The sequence below is a fragment of the Akanthomyces muscarius genome, chromosome 1 (genome assembly GCF_028009165.1).
Source record: "Akanthomyces muscarius strain Ve6 chromosome 1, whole genome shotgun sequence".
NCBI lineage: Eukaryota > Fungi > Ascomycota > Sordariomycetes > Hypocreales > Cordycipitaceae > Akanthomyces > Akanthomyces muscarius.
In genome coordinates, this window is record NC_079241.1 from 5,621,124 (window position 1) to 5,635,709 (window position 14,586).

A 14,586-nucleotide genomic window follows, 5' to 3' on the forward strand; every position below is an offset into this window, starting at 1 on the left:
AAGGATGGCACTGAAGTCAGAATGGCGTGACATGCGGCCGGCCACCTTCCAGCTGTGTTCATAAACCGAAACTTGTACAAGATCAGAATTATGCCAAACACCGTAGACCATGGACGGCCAGGTGAAATTTCTTCGAATTAGAGTATGGTATATTGCATTATTCGGGGCATTTTCGTCATTCCACGCCGTGAACGTGTATCCAATGTCAGTCGCTTACGCCGCTATCAAGTAGTACATGTGTTTTTGTTTTCACAGAATCAAAAACTCCAACGCCTCAGAAATCCTTTTTGTGCCTTGCGCTTTAAAATCACCACCTCCTCTCCCAATCCTGTGGTATCTGACAAATCTAGGCTCCTCTCATGGGTAGTCCTTCATCCCAGCCGATTCGCCACTTCGGTCCTTCAAGTAGCCGTACCTCGGGTCGTCTCTCACCAGCGGCGGCAGGTCCTGGTTATTATTCACGCGCTCAAACGTCGACGACTTGCGGCCCCAGATGTCGAGCCCTTCGCGGACGGCGTGGGCGATGCGGTCCGGGTCGCGGTACTCGGCGCCATTCATCCACTTGTGGGAGAAGCTGGCCATTTTGTTGAGGAACAGCTCCATCGAGTCGAAGCAGCTGCTGCAGTGCCAGCTCGAGTTGGCGTAGTTGCCCGACTCGCGCCATCGCGAGATGAAGTTGCCGCCGCCGCCGGCGCGCAGGTTGTTGGGCGTGAGCGTGCGCTGGCCATCGTAAAAGGTGGCCTGCGGGTGGTGCCACTCGGGCCCGACGCTCTGGAACTGGAACGAGTAGTAGTAGAAGCGCGAGGCGAGTGTGAGGCGGCGGGGGAAGCTGCACGCGCGCAGCGTACGCAGCGTATCGGGGCGCGGGATCTCGTCGACGTCGGCGACGACGAGCACGTCGCCGAGGCGCGGCGCACGGTCGCCGGTGAGTTTTGGAAAGACTTGCTCGTAGCTCGCGTCGCGCTGCAGAAACTCAAAGTCCCACGTGCGGTGCGGGTGGAAGCTGCTCGGGAACTCAAGCTCGTGGTAGAGCATCTTGTCGTGGTACTTGGCGAAGCGGTCCCAGTTGTCCTTGGCGACCATGGGCTTCGAGTGGCCATGGAAAGTCTTGGGCGATTCGACAATGATGAAGAGGTCCACCTCGTCGTAGAGGGCATCGAGACGGATTTCGAGCCAGTCGAGCTCGGTGTTGATCATGGTGAGGTCGTAAATCTTTCGTCGAGAGGCTGAGGCCGTCGCAGGATAGGCAGTAAAGCCATGGGCGGTGCAGAGCGCGTGTGTTTCAGGCGAGTCCTGGATGGTGCCGAGAGCGAGCAGGTCCTCATCGTTGCTCAGATACAGCCTCGACAGGACAAAAAAGACGCTGACAAAAGCGAGGAGGTAGACTAGTGTTCTGTAGGGTTGCTTGGAGGGCAGTGCGCGCAGCGACAGAGCCATGTTACATGGGGATCGCTGCCGTGTGGCAGAGTCGACGAGGCGCGTGTCGAGAGGTATGAGGGAAAAGTCGGGACAGTCTACGAAGAAGACATCTCTCACGAGCCATTGGGAAATTAAGGCCGTCAGTGTGCTAACGTTAGGTCGTGCAATCGTTGCCCCCTTTTGGCGGAATGCTGCAATTTTGCGTTAAACAAGGCTGCTAGGGAGCTAAGTTATTTGTTCCAGGGCCGGCGACGAGCCTATCACCGTCGTCAGATTGTTGGCGTGCGCGTCCGGCTGGGGCCGAAATGGCCGCTAGTTGGGATGAGCGAGAGCAGACTGGAGCAGCCAAGGCTTGCGCATGCCACTAATTGAGAGACGCGTTGAGCGGATTTCTGAGAATTAGCTGCGCATGCAGTTGCACTGCCTGCGACTGTGGCTGTTCATGCTCTGTGGCATACTAGCACGGACTAGTTACCAGTAGTTAGTTGCTCCCAAGCCAAGCGAGCTTGTGATTGCAGATCGTATGGGGCAGAGGAGCACCCGGTCGCCTGTCAAGATGTGGTTCCAGCACTCGCAGTGACTTCTCCATTTGCGCAGCCCTTTGGAACAAAGCGCAGGTGCGTGAAGTGCAAACAATTTCAGGGGAACAGCTGGGCCAAGCCAGCACTGCGACCGGTATCAGTAAAGGCGTCAGTCAGCCTTGGAGGGCGCAGCGAGTTCCATAATAACAAGTCTCCGTAATAAATGCCGTTAACTAGTGCAGATTACGGCCTCACTAGCAGGGCACGAAGGCACTTCGAGTACCAGTAGACCAGTCGGCGGCTGTCGATCCGCACCACGGAGTTTGGGAGTGCGTACTGATGATATTACGTTTCTGTAACCAAACATTTACAAGAAGCTAAGAAGCTGCATGTAGTTGCGATAGGCCTTAATCGGTTTCCAACGAGATTTCTGGAAGAGAAGGATCAGAGTCGGTTTGCCAAGCTGCCCTACTTGCAAGCCACTTCGAAATGTGGCAAAAGCCAAGTGGAGGTAGCGCTGTGCCGTAATGAGGGACGCGTCATGGCCTTGCGCTCGACACCAGGCTTATGAAAAAACGTGGAGGCGGTGCACTGCTCCAAGAACAGCAAGTGCAAGAGAGAGTGCAGAGTACACAGTGTCGTTGTGAATATTACTGTACAGCGTTAGTGAGGCCACTGGACGTGCCAGAATCACGGATCGTGGCGTGGGTATGATTCGCGATGCGACCACCGTCTCTCGCCTGGTAAGGCTAGCGCCAGATCTGAGCGGCCCACGTCCACCAGATCGTGGATTTATTAGTGATGCGGCTGAGAATTCGCACGACAATTTTGGCAATCTGTTGTCGCAGCAAAGGGCCTAGCGGGGAAAGAGGCAGCCTGCAGATACAAACCTCTCTCGTCGGTAGCCGCTTATTGGTGGCAGTAAGCATCCGGCCATCGAGCGTGACACAGGAACTGAGTAGCGGTAATGGCTAGAACGGTGCGCAACATCGTCAGTGCTTCTTGGTGCCGTCATTCATTGCTGCAACGAGTCGAACGGGCAGGCCTCCTCTGCCGATCACTCTTGATAGTCACTCAACAAAGCGCCGATCAACAAGCTCAAATTGGATCGAATCTTTTTTTTTTGGCGTGACCGCTCGGCAGGCATAGCAAGGTTCGCAACTGACTCTGATGCAACGGCAAGTACTGCGTCGGCTTGCTTTGGGGGTTAGGTGACTTGTAGGTTGATGCATCGCAGAAGCTGCAATACAGGCGACAGGCGACGGAATCGAGCACGGCATTTTCCGCATTTCCCTGCAGCACGCTGCGATGTTGTAAGCGGACAGACACGAGTCTCGGGTCGTCTCAAGATGAACGTAAATAGATAGACACGTAGGTAGGTACGATGATAGCTCCGGGCGTGTGCTACAGCGATAGGTGCAAACGTTGCCGCCGCATGCGTGGTTGCATCGGTGCAACCTGCCCGCGAGTCGGAAAAAAAAATGGCTCAGTTAGTGAGACAGGCGGAGCGGGAATTTTGCGATCGTCATTGTAATTTAAGTATTCGCATTGTTTTTGTCTTTTGATGGCGGGAGTCGCCCTTGGTGTCTTGGAGGCTTTGGCGATCCGCCGGCGGGCAGAAGCAAACGCCGTGGTGGCTGCCCGGGGGAGGGCACATGACCGCACCTTGTTGCTGGTACCTTGGTTGCTTGGACATCACCTTTGAATAAGCTCATTCTGTCCAATTCGGCCTTTGTTCATCAATCTCCACTGACGCTGCCCTTGCGCTTGGTAACTAATGGCAAACCGAAAGCACAAATACCCTGGTGGTACTTCAGTGCCAGCGATGCCCCTGCTGCAGCGCTCTTTGTATGCACCAATCGTCCTGCCTGGCCCGGTCTCCCACCAGAAGACGCTCGCTCAAGTTAAAGCCGCCCGCGATGACGCCAGTCAAACACACAGCACAGCGTGCACACTCCAATGCGCCACTGCGTTACATTGTGTGCCACCCTACCTATCACCGAGAACCCTAGGTACGCAGACCGACATTAAGTGCCAGCGCATGCACCTACGGCGCACGCTCCCCGTTGCCCGAACTCCAGAGGCCATGAATGGGCTGTTCGATGGCGCAGCAAAATACTGGCTTGGTGTAAACCGAGGACGGCAACATGACCGCCCTGCCTGCATGCCCACCAACAACACCAACTCACTGCGAGCTGTGCCCCAAGACTTCAGTGGCTCCGGATATTTCCCGCCCATCTGTGTACTCACCGGCTCAGGCAATCAGGCTAGCAATTAGCCTGTTAGCTTCATGCGCGCATCCCACCTTATCTTTTTCGCCATGCCGCAATCAGCCTGGCTTGTCTTCTCTTGCATTTGTAACGGGAGTTACACGGTAGTAGCGCCTTGGCGCTGTACCATCTACTCGCCTACATGCAGGCAAAGGGCACTTGATCATGCACTCCGCACTTGACGCCCATCCGGTGACGCTCCTCTGCACCGAAAGCCTGGCACCAATTGGCTGGGCCTCAGGTCAGCCGACCCTTCCTTTTTCGTTCGTTGCTGTCAAAAACATGATCGTTTACTCCACTCGTAGCTTCCGGCACCGATGGAGCCAAGAGACAAGGAGCTTTGAAAGGAGGATGTACAAACATGCGCCCATCTTTATGTGCTCAATGAGGATCCTCCTCTGTCTCACATGCCCACTTACATCTCCCTGCACCACAAGTCCGGCTCTTTGTCTATATATAACCCTCCTCTGGGTATACCACAATCCTCTAAGGTTTTGTGCTGTTCCCCTGTGTCACAATCGGCCTCATGATGCTGTCCTCGTCGTCTTGGACCACGAGCCTCCTCTTGACTCTCGCAACGCACGCATCTGCTGCGCCTGCCGCAGCCTCATCAACGCCTGGGTCCAACTCTGCCAACTCGCTTCCTGGCTCTTTTACATACGGCCCCAATACCAGAGACGGTGCAAAGAGTCTGAACCAGAACTGGTACAATCGCAAGACTGGCTTATGGGGTGAGCTTTGGTGGAATAGCGGCAACGCCCTCACCACTATTTCCGACTTTGCCAGGCTCAGCCCAGTCTTTTCGCTACCGATCAACCCCTACGATATCATTGAAAACACTTTCAACCAAGCTCAGCATGTTGATGTCCAGACGGCAAAGTTTCTAAATTTTGACAATGGTGGCATGGTGGAATCTCACTACTGCATCAACGGCACTGGTGTCTGTGCTACGAAGCGAGATGGTTCCCTGGCCAAACGAGGATTCAAAAACTTTCTCAACAACTTTTACGACGACGAAGGCTGGTGGGCCCTTGCACTCATCCGCGCTTACGACGTTACATACAACAAAAAGTACTTGGATGTCGCCGTCACCGTATTCGAGGACATGAAGACTGGTCTCGGTGGTCCCTGCAAGGGTGGCATCTACTGGAGCAAGGATCGAGAATATGTCAATGCAATTGCAAACGAGCTTTACCTTTCCGTGGCTGCATCACTCGCAAACCGCATTCCGAGCGAACCGGATTACCTGAAAACAGCTCAAGATCAGTGGACTTGGTTTTCCAAGAGTGGCATGATTAATTCAGACAATCTGATAAACGATGGTTTGGATGGCGATTGCAAGAACAATGGCCAGGCGACTTGGACCTACAACCAAGGCGTCATTCTCGGCGGCCTAGTCGAACTGTCCCGCGCTGCTCGTGACGAGAGCCTTCTTGGCGAAGCAGCCAAGATCGCAAAAGCGGCAATTGGCAAGTTGTCCAATAAAGATGGCGTTCTTGAGGAAAGTGGAGGTTGTGAATACAAACCTGGTCGGTGTGGTCAGGACGGGCAGCAATTCAAGGGAGTCTTCATCCGTAACTTGGGCTACTTGCAACAGGCTGCGCCCGATTCACAATTTCGGTCTTTCATTCTCACCAATGCCAGATCCATTTGGAAGAATGATCGCGAGACCAACTCCAATAAGCTTGGCGTCGCCTGGGCGGGCCCTTACTATAATGCTACGAGCCCGTCACAAAGCAGCGCTCTGGACGCGTTAGTTGCGGCGATGGCCGTGGCATAACTGAGATGGGAATGTGTGACCCTGTTTATTTTAAATTGTATTTATTTAGATATGCTACTCAGAATGTTTACTTCCATCCTGGAATTAGTTGTGGCCCTAACTTTTTCTCAGCACATCGCAAAACTTGGCTCATGAGGACAGACACACCTTGAGACTATGCTTTGATAACTGAACTCGTGCTCCATTTATCTTGGGAGAAGGTACTTACTTTATACGCGCGATCAAGCGAAAGTTCTAGACCCAGCGCCGAAACGACCGGCTCTGCACGATTCTCGGGTCATGGCTACTGACTACCCTGCATCCCCTCAGTAAGTAAAGTGGATCACAACCTCACTGGCCATGAAGTTGCCTCGAACACACCGTGGGGAGAAATCGTTCCGCATCAATTCCGAAGCCAAGTTGCAGGAACCGTGACTATTGCTGAACAAGTGGCGGAAATTTTTGTTTAGAGACTCTGTCGATACTAGGCTGCAGCAGTTGAACCGTTGGGCCGTCGTTCCGAACAAGGCTCGCTAATTCTGCTGCCTGTTTGCTCACCGCGTTGCCCCGACAGGCTCGCCATATTCACCTCGAAGACATCCCAAATACCTGACCCCCGTTCTCCTGGTTTTGCTTCTTGTAGCTACCAAATCAAACTTTCAAGATGAATGCGGCGGATGAGGACCTGGACAATAAGCTCCAGAAGATCTCTACTGATCTTCTCGCGGACCTCGACAAGGCGCTCATCACGCATCTCCGCAAGCCTGACGGTAGCGGCGGCACAAGAGTGAGGTCCTTTGTCCGTGCCCGAGAGGGATTTGCGGCGACATGTGACGTGAGCATTTACCAAACCAATTTCGGGCTGTCTTGTGAGCGTGGCCGAAAGTGCTAACATTCTCCCATCAGGCAATTGACCACTTCCAAGAGCTCCCTCAGCTGCTTGACCCTCATCTCCCCAAATGGATCCCGCTTCTTTCCCAGTCGTACCTCGAGGACCTGACGACGCGGCGTCGCGGCGTCGTGAAGCGTGATGGCAGTGCCAAGTCCAAGGCCCTGGCCCCAGTCTCCTTTGCCATTGCCAAAATTCTTTACACATTTTGCAAGGTGCGCGGCGAAAAGGTCATTGTGCGGTTTCTCAATGCCGAGGCCAAGTACCTAGAGCTGCTGCTCTCCTCCGTCGAAGAGGCAGAGCTGCAAGCAGCGACGGCGGCGGCTACCGCCCCTGACCAAAGCGACGTGCTGTTCACGCCGGAGAAGAAGGGGTGGGCGTGGGAGCAACGGTATATTGTGCTGCTGTGGCTGTCACATCTGCTTTTTGCGCCGTTCGACCTGGCCACCATCTCTTCGGTCGAGTTTGAGGAGAGTGCGGTGCCGCAGATTGATGGGCTGAAGCTGCAGGATAACCTGCCCGGCATCACGTTGCGGATTCTGCCGTTGGCCATCAAGTATCTCGCGGCGGCTAGTAAAGAGCGCGACGCAGCCAAGGCGTTGCTTGTGAGAATGGCGATGCGCAAGGATATGCAAGCGCTCGGCGTACTGAGTAGCCTGGTCGGCTGGGCCATCACCTCGCTCCGTCGGCGAAAGGGTGCCGAGCCGCGCTCATCATACTTTTACCTCGGTGTCCTGTCGTTCCTCGCGGGAATTCTGCGATTGTCCTCTGAAACATCCGACTTGGACGCGCACCTCTCTTCCATCTTTACTGCCGTGCATGCTCTTACGTTCAATGATACCGATGTGTCCAAAGCTGTCAATACGTTGGCTCTGGCGCGGAAAATGATCATCAAGGTTATCCGATTAGTTGTGGTTACATACCTCCGCAAAAGCAACCAGAGTATGCAGAGCATGGAGGTCACTGAAACCGCCATTGGGTACCTGCTGGAGAGCTTATCAGACAATGACACGCCTGTGCGCATGTCGGCGAGCAAGTCCCTGAGCGTCATTACTCTCAAGCTTGACCCTGATATGGCGTCTCAGGTCGTGGAAGCTGTGCTCGAGTCGCTCAATCGGAACGTGCTCTGGAACAAGGAAGAGATCAAAAAGGGTGCACGACCTGTACGAGACTTGGCGGCTGTCAACCACTTGGAGTGGCACGGCCTCGTGCTCACCCTCTCACATCTTCTCTATCGGCGCTCACCACCTGCGAAGCAGCTGTCTGACATCATACACGCTTTACTGCTGGGTTTGTCTTTTGAGCAGCGATCTTTGGCGGGCACCAGCGTCGGTTCCAATGTTCGCGATGCGGCGTGTTTTGGCGTCTGGGCGATAGCCCGCCGCTACACCACTGCAGAACTACTCGCTGTCCCGATTGAGTCCGTATTCGCTGCCAAGGCGCACGCGTCGGATAGCTCCATCATCCAAGTTCTTGCGACCGAACTGGTCACTGCAGCTTGTCTCGATCCATTTGGGAACATCCGCCGCGGCTCCTCGGCTGCTCTGCAGGAGCTCATTGGTCGCCACCCAGATACCGTCGAGCAAGGCATCTTGGTTGTGCAAAATGTAGACTATCACGCTGTCGCCAGACGTTCGAGGGCGATCCAACAGGTGGCTTCAAATGCGACACGGCTCGCCCCTCAGTATGGTGATTCCCTCCTTCATGGTATTCTAGGCTGGCGTGGCGTCGGCGACATGGATGCACCATCTCGGAGAGACTCTGGCATCGCTTTTGGTGCTCTCACTACGATTATGCGAAAACACTCGCCGATAGAATATGTCCGCTTCCAAGAGTCGTTTGATCTTATCCGGACCAGGCTCGTGGGGCTGGCGACAAGAAAAGTGGAAGAACGGCATGGCTTGCTGTTGTGCTTGTCCGCGCTTCTGGATCAGTTCCCAGTGTTTGAGGCGTCAGGTAGTGGAATGGACGCAACTGGAGTTACAGAAGTCTGCCACATCCTACAAGACTGCTACGATACAAAGTATAGGCGGCCAGAGCTCATCGCAGAGGCAGCAAGCCGACTCGCTGTGTCAACCGTCCCTCTCTTGCAAGCGCTGTCAGGCTACCACTTGTCAGGTGAAGATCTGGAGCCTGGAGCACAGTTCCTGTCTCCCACACATCCCGACACGTATGTCAGATTCCTTGGAGCAATCCGCGGGAAGGAACCGCGGAATTCTACTATGGCAAAACTTGCCTCGAAGCTTTCAAACGTTGTGGCTCCATGGCTCGACTTTACTGAGCCGGAAACTATCGAGGCCGCTTCCACCGCAGCTCTACTTCTACTTATAATATCGACAGACGAAAATCGAACAAAGCTCTTGCTCGAGTGGGCCAAACTTGTCCAGTACCGCCCTGCGAGCCGCGCTGCTATCGTCGGGCAGGGCTACTTTCACGTGCTGGCCATGGCACAGCCTCTCGCCGAGGCTACATCTCAACACGGCGAATGGGATGATGTGGTGAGTGAGGCGTTTATTGCGCGCTGGATTGCTGACCGGCAGGTGGAAACGCGCGTGTCTCTCTTGCAGAGCCTGATTCGCGCTCGCGTCTTATGCAAAAAGCCACTTGCTTTCCTGCCTCTCCTAGTGGACGGTCTGAATGACTACACGACAAACGCCCGCGGAGACATCGGCTCGCAAGTACGCGTGCAGGCGCTCAGAGCGATCCAGGTGCTGTGGGAGCGCATCGCCGATGCGACAGGAGAGGAAGAATGGGTGGTGCAGTCGGTAGAAAAGCTATTCTACAGAACTCTGCGACTCTCAGTTGAGAAGCTGGACAGAGTCCGGCCAGAAGCGCAGTTGGCGCTGTCGCTGGTTATACAAAAGAGGTATATCCCACAGTATTCCCCAAAATTACCCCATATAGTCAGCTAACCTCTACCACAATAGCGAAACAAACCTCGGCCAGCTGTCTGCCTCCTCTAAACAGTACTTTATGACACTCCTTGAACTCCTCTCCTATGGCGAACTGCACCTGTCCGTCGCCGTCACCGCCCGGTCCGACCCTGTCGCTTGGACATCGCAACTCATGGCCGGCCTCGTCACCTCGGCGGACACTGGCCAAGAAGAGCTTGTCATCACGAGCCGCGCGGCCCTCACTACCTTTTGCCAGGCCGCTCCCGCGAACCTGCAGCAGGTCTGTGGCGCGCTCCTCCACAACCTGACGGCATACCAGTCCGAGGACCGCGTCGTCATCCCGACGCTCGAAGTGATTGCGTACCTCTTCCACACGGGGCTCTTTCAGCACTGCAAGCCCGAGACGGTCAACCTGCGGACTCTGTGTCTGCAGACGCAAAAAGTTGGCTACAAGACGGGCAGCGTGCGCAAGCTGCTCGCGTGTGTCAGGGTCTATGGCTGCGTGGCCGGGCTCGATGCGGCGCAGGGGCCGCCCGAGGCCAAGAAGAGACTGGGTGCGCTCATGTTTCATCCGTGGCCGCGGGTGCGCATGGCGGTGGTGGACGAGCTCTGGATGCTGGCGGGTGGTCAGGAGGATGGCGGCGTGGCGGACGTGTTGCTAGGTGTGGATTGGGGTAAGGCGGACAAGAGCAGCGTCAAATCCCTGGTTGAGAAGCTCCAGCTGGTATAGTAAAGAGTAGGACAAGAAACCAGTGAGAAATATCAAGATAACTAAACATGGAGCTAAAGTTGAAAACCCCTATATTTTAATCCATATAAGAATAATTTAGTGGTAGCTTAATGGGTACCGCGGCTACCGCCAACGACTAGTATTTCTTTGTCATACAGAACCGACACCTAACGCAAGCAGCCATTACGAAATGTCTCGCTTCTGAAAATGAACAACTTGACAAGTGACGACAGAACCGGAATTCCGGCTATCCAGTCTTCCATGCAAACAATCTCACATTGTGTGTCAAGGCAATCTTTTGTCGAGACCGTTTGGATTTGAGGCACCAAGTACGACAGGAATACTTGTACATAGTTTCCGCAACCAGAGGGGGCAAATATGCAGCAAGTATATCAACCGCGTCAGCCATTTTGGCACAAATCTCTGCCAGTTGCGACGCATCGAATCTTTGCGGAAGACGCACGGAGATGTAATTCCATTCGGTTCGCGGTGTGCCTAGAGAACGACGAACCACGTACTTTTGCAAATCTGTAAGTGGCAAAATATCGGCGATGATGTCTGCTGGCAGAGACAATAAATTGGCAACACTGTCTTTGCTGGGTAACACCATATCTTCTTCTGAGTCCGCGAAGTTCGATGAGTGCGTTTGATCACAGCTCACCAAATCGTCGCCATTCAGTAGCCGTGCTTTCTTTCCCGTGACGGCCGATGCCATGTCACGCAGCTGCGGAGATTGGAACACGAGCGCCATGGTCAGCGGTAAACCGTTTTCACACCCAACTCCCACCAAACGAATGGCAGTGAGTGAGTCTCCGCCAAGGTCAAGAAAGCTGGTTTCGCGGCATCCTCAATGCTCTGACAACAATCGGAAAATGCTACCCTCGCAGGCGGAAGAGAAGCGCAGAAAGGATCGTATAAGCAAGCGGCTTTCGAGTAAGTCAAGTCACGCCATTTATAGGATAGCCGCCTAATCTGGAGTCAGGAGAGCGGCAAAGAAAACAGAAACAGCGAGATCAAGAAATTCAAGAGTCCTCGGACGTCTTTGCGCCGAACCTTATCCCCGACTCTGGGTTGGAGGTTTCGCAGCTCAGCGAGTCTCCCACCTACCACTACAGCTCACTTCCTCGACCAGAAGCGGGTGATGTGATAGTCTTAAGTCATCACGGCGATCTTTTTACCAAACTCGGGCTCACGCGAGCAGGAAGCGAGGAGTACAATTTTTCTCATGGGAGGCTCTATGGCCTCTGGCTCACCTGAACTGAACGAGTCACCTGTATCAGCAGACATTACCTGCAGCTTTGGGGAAATCGGTCCGCAAGCCCCGGCGAATTATTCCTCCAACCCATCAAATTGTGGTTTTGCAACAACCGTTTCTGCAAGCGGAAGTATAAATCGATCGAAGACGAACGCGAATAATCGCATTTTACAAACAAAACCACAAACTACACTACATCGAGCTACTGTCACGGGAGACGTAAAAATTGTGCAGCTTTTATTGCGGCATGGGGCAACTGTTGATGCGCAAAACCGCGAGGGAATGACGCCTCTTCACTTGGCTGTCCATTGCCGAGATAGAGTGCTGGTAACACTGCTACTACAGTGCAATGCGGACTTGGAGACTCGGGACGCCCCGGGGCCAGGAACTGTTGATCTTGCTGTAGAGGCAGGGGACTTTTCCTTTCTGGAGCTCTTGATTTCTCACGGAACAAGCATAAAATGAATGATCTTGGGCTTTATGTGTAGCAAATAGATTCTCTCATTCTATTTCGACACCAACGGCTCTGTATTGCCTGTGTTTCATTCTTCTTCAGTCGCTAATGCCGCACACTGATGGGAGTCGCTGGTCACATCTATGCACCAAGCTAGAGATGTCGCAGCCAAGAAGAGTACTGCTGCGATAATGTAAGGAAGGCCGGACCACAGGCCATCCAAATCCATGCCACGCTGAAAAGCAGCAGCCATAGACGGTCCAGCGACTAGTGATCCGACACCCGTCGCGAGACCAATCTGGCCATTGAGGAGTCCAACTTGTGCTTGAGATCCCAGGGCATTGGCGAGACTTCTCAAGCTTGCTAGGTATCCGGAACCTAGAGATAGTATCGTGATGCCGATAATGAAAGGGGCGGCTTGCGCCGCGAAAGCCATGAGAGCCAGACCCACCGTCCAGCATAAGACACTGCATTTCACGATTCGTAGCTCTTTGGCGGCTGCTGGCATGGTTTGGCTCAGGACTCGAGAGATGTAGGGCAAGAACGCAAGGAGGCAAATAATATTGATAGTCCCTTTCAATGACAGCAATAGGCTGGCTTTCGGAATGGACCAAGAAAACCGCCTAGAGGCATATTGTGTCATGAGCAATAGAGCCGACGACCCAATACTCGCCATGAGAAAGGACGCAAATATTAACGTTGTATTAAAACCGCCTTTGCTGCTTCTCGCGGCTTTCCAGTGGGAATTTATGGCGCTGGCCAAGTCTGAGCACTCTTGCCAGAGGCTGTGACGTTTCGCAGGTGTACCACTGGCCATACTTCCGGCAGCCAGGGGAACAGAAGCTGCAGTGGCCGCATGTTTTGTTTCTGGAAGGAAAAGTGCTGCCAAAAGTCCAACGGCCTGGCATCCAACTCCCGCCAGGAAAGGCAGCCACGGTGTCCAGGTCATGAGCGACGCGCTCAGCGGAGTCGCCAAAATTTCTCCGATGATGATTGCGGCGCTGAGATAAAAGTATACAGATGCGCTGTTATAATATTAGCCATCATTCGAAACGAGGGTTTGAGAAAGTATACACACCGTTCGGCTGCTGAAAATGTGTCAGTGATGATGGAATATGCCATTGATGTGGCAGTTCCCGGCCCGCCCCCCATCACTTGGAAGATTGGCGTAAGCCAAATCAGTTTAAGCGATGACGACGCCGTGAAGCTCCACCAAGTGAGCAGACGGATAGAGGCATCCTCCAGGAAAAGGCCACCCAACGAGAGTAGTAATACGGGCTTGCGCCCGATACGGTCCGCTACCCATCCGTAGAAGAGAACCAGCGCAATGCCAGGAATCTGGTCAAAGGTTCCTTTCCAGCCGAACAGGATGGCAAGTTCGGATTGAACCTGCGGCGATTTACAAATTGGGTCGTCGTCGTCGGCAGCTACGCGACCAAAAAGCCGACCACAGATGAGCGACTCGTAGAGTTTTAGCTGCGGCGCGAGCGAGAGCGCGTTTCCAAAGTCTGCCGCGACAACAGACACTAGAACAATGCTCAGCACGAGATGACGGTGTCGGCGCGCTGTTGCAGCTGCAGCTGCAGCTGCAGCCTCACACGGAGTGCTGCTCTGCTCGCGGTCGCGATCGTCAGCGAGCAAGGCGGTCGTTTCTGTAGGAGACGTCATGGGCGGTGGACTAGGCTGCCGAGTGGTGAAAAGTTGACAGTTTTTGGCCGACTAAGGATGCATTTAGCCACTGACTTTGCCTATTTATCATCGGCAGCTGCGCCTGCCTGTTTGCGTCTAGTGTTGGACCTTTTGAAAGTCAGGCTGTGATGCGCTCGCGTTTACGTGCCTGGCATCCTATACTTCGCCTTGGCCCCCCACTTTGTGTAATGCGAGGTCAACCTGCATATCAGCTCATGAACCAAGCGTGCGATCCTTGAGCCTTCCTTCGAATGAATACGGAAGAATGAATACGGAAGAATGAATACGGAAGAATGAATACGGAAGAATGAATACGGAAGAATGAATACGGAAGAATGAATACGGAAGAATGAATACGGAAGAATGAATACGGAAGAATCATGTATCCATCACTATGTGCGATATACTCCCACCCCGGTGTACGGCTGTCTGTTAAGTTGTAGACGCGGGATTTGTAGTTGTATATTTATGTTGTAAGGTCTCATGTTCACTTGTATGAAGACAAAACAGGGTGAGAAAAGTAGACAAAGTTTTGCCCAAAGAAGACCCGCGAAAAGGACATTACGCACAACAGTATCGACACGACACCGAACCTAGTCCGCTAAGCAATTACGGCCAAAGGAAATGCAGTCGTCCATTATGACATTTACAGGCAATGGCCAACTCCTCACACGGACTACTTGTTGCTGTCCTGGAATCAGTTGCT

General features: G+C 53.7%; 5 protein-coding genes across 5 annotated transcripts; 2 read left to right on the forward strand and 3 right to left on the reverse strand.

The window, feature by feature from the left end:
• Positions 1-357: 357 nt before the first annotated feature.
• Positions 358-1,437, reverse strand: LMH87_006900 (uncharacterized protein; the record flags this gene model as incomplete). Its single annotated transcript, XM_056204863.1, has 1 exon — positions 358-1,437. One exon carries the CDS (start codon positions 1,435-1,437, stop codon positions 358-360), a length of 1,080 nt encoding a protein of 359 aa, XP_056060177.1.
• Positions 1,438-1,890: 453 nt separating this feature from the next.
• Positions 1,891-2,307, reverse strand: LMH87_006901 (uncharacterized protein; the record flags this gene model as incomplete). Its single annotated transcript, XM_056191907.1, has 2 exons — positions 1,891-2,085; positions 2,278-2,307. 2 exons carry the CDS (start codon positions 2,305-2,307, stop codon positions 1,891-1,893), a joined length of 225 nt encoding a protein of 74 aa, XP_056060178.1.
• A 2,429-nt stretch (positions 2,308-4,736) lies between these two features.
• LMH87_006902 (uncharacterized protein) lies at positions 4,737-5,990 on the forward strand (the record flags this gene model as incomplete). Its single annotated transcript, XM_056191908.1, has 1 exon — positions 4,737-5,990. One exon carries the CDS (start codon positions 4,737-4,739, stop codon positions 5,988-5,990), a length of 1,254 nt encoding a protein of 417 aa, XP_056060179.1.
• A 643-nt stretch (positions 5,991-6,633) lies between these two features.
• Positions 6,634-10,482, forward strand: LMH87_006903 (uncharacterized protein; the record flags this gene model as incomplete). Its single annotated transcript, XM_056191909.1, has 3 exons — positions 6,634-6,804; positions 6,876-9,724; positions 9,786-10,482. The coding sequence occupies 3 exons, from the start codon at positions 6,634-6,636 to the stop codon at positions 10,480-10,482; spliced, it is 3,717 nt and encodes a 1,238-aa protein (XP_056060180.1).
• A 1,797-nt stretch (positions 10,483-12,279) lies between these two features.
• Positions 12,280-13,859, reverse strand: LMH87_006904 (uncharacterized protein; the record flags this gene model as incomplete). Its single annotated transcript, XM_056191910.1, has 2 exons — positions 12,280-13,216; positions 13,270-13,859. 2 exons carry the CDS (start codon positions 13,857-13,859, stop codon positions 12,280-12,282), a joined length of 1,527 nt encoding a protein of 508 aa, XP_056060181.1.
• Between the last annotated feature and the right edge of the window lie 727 nt (positions 13,860-14,586).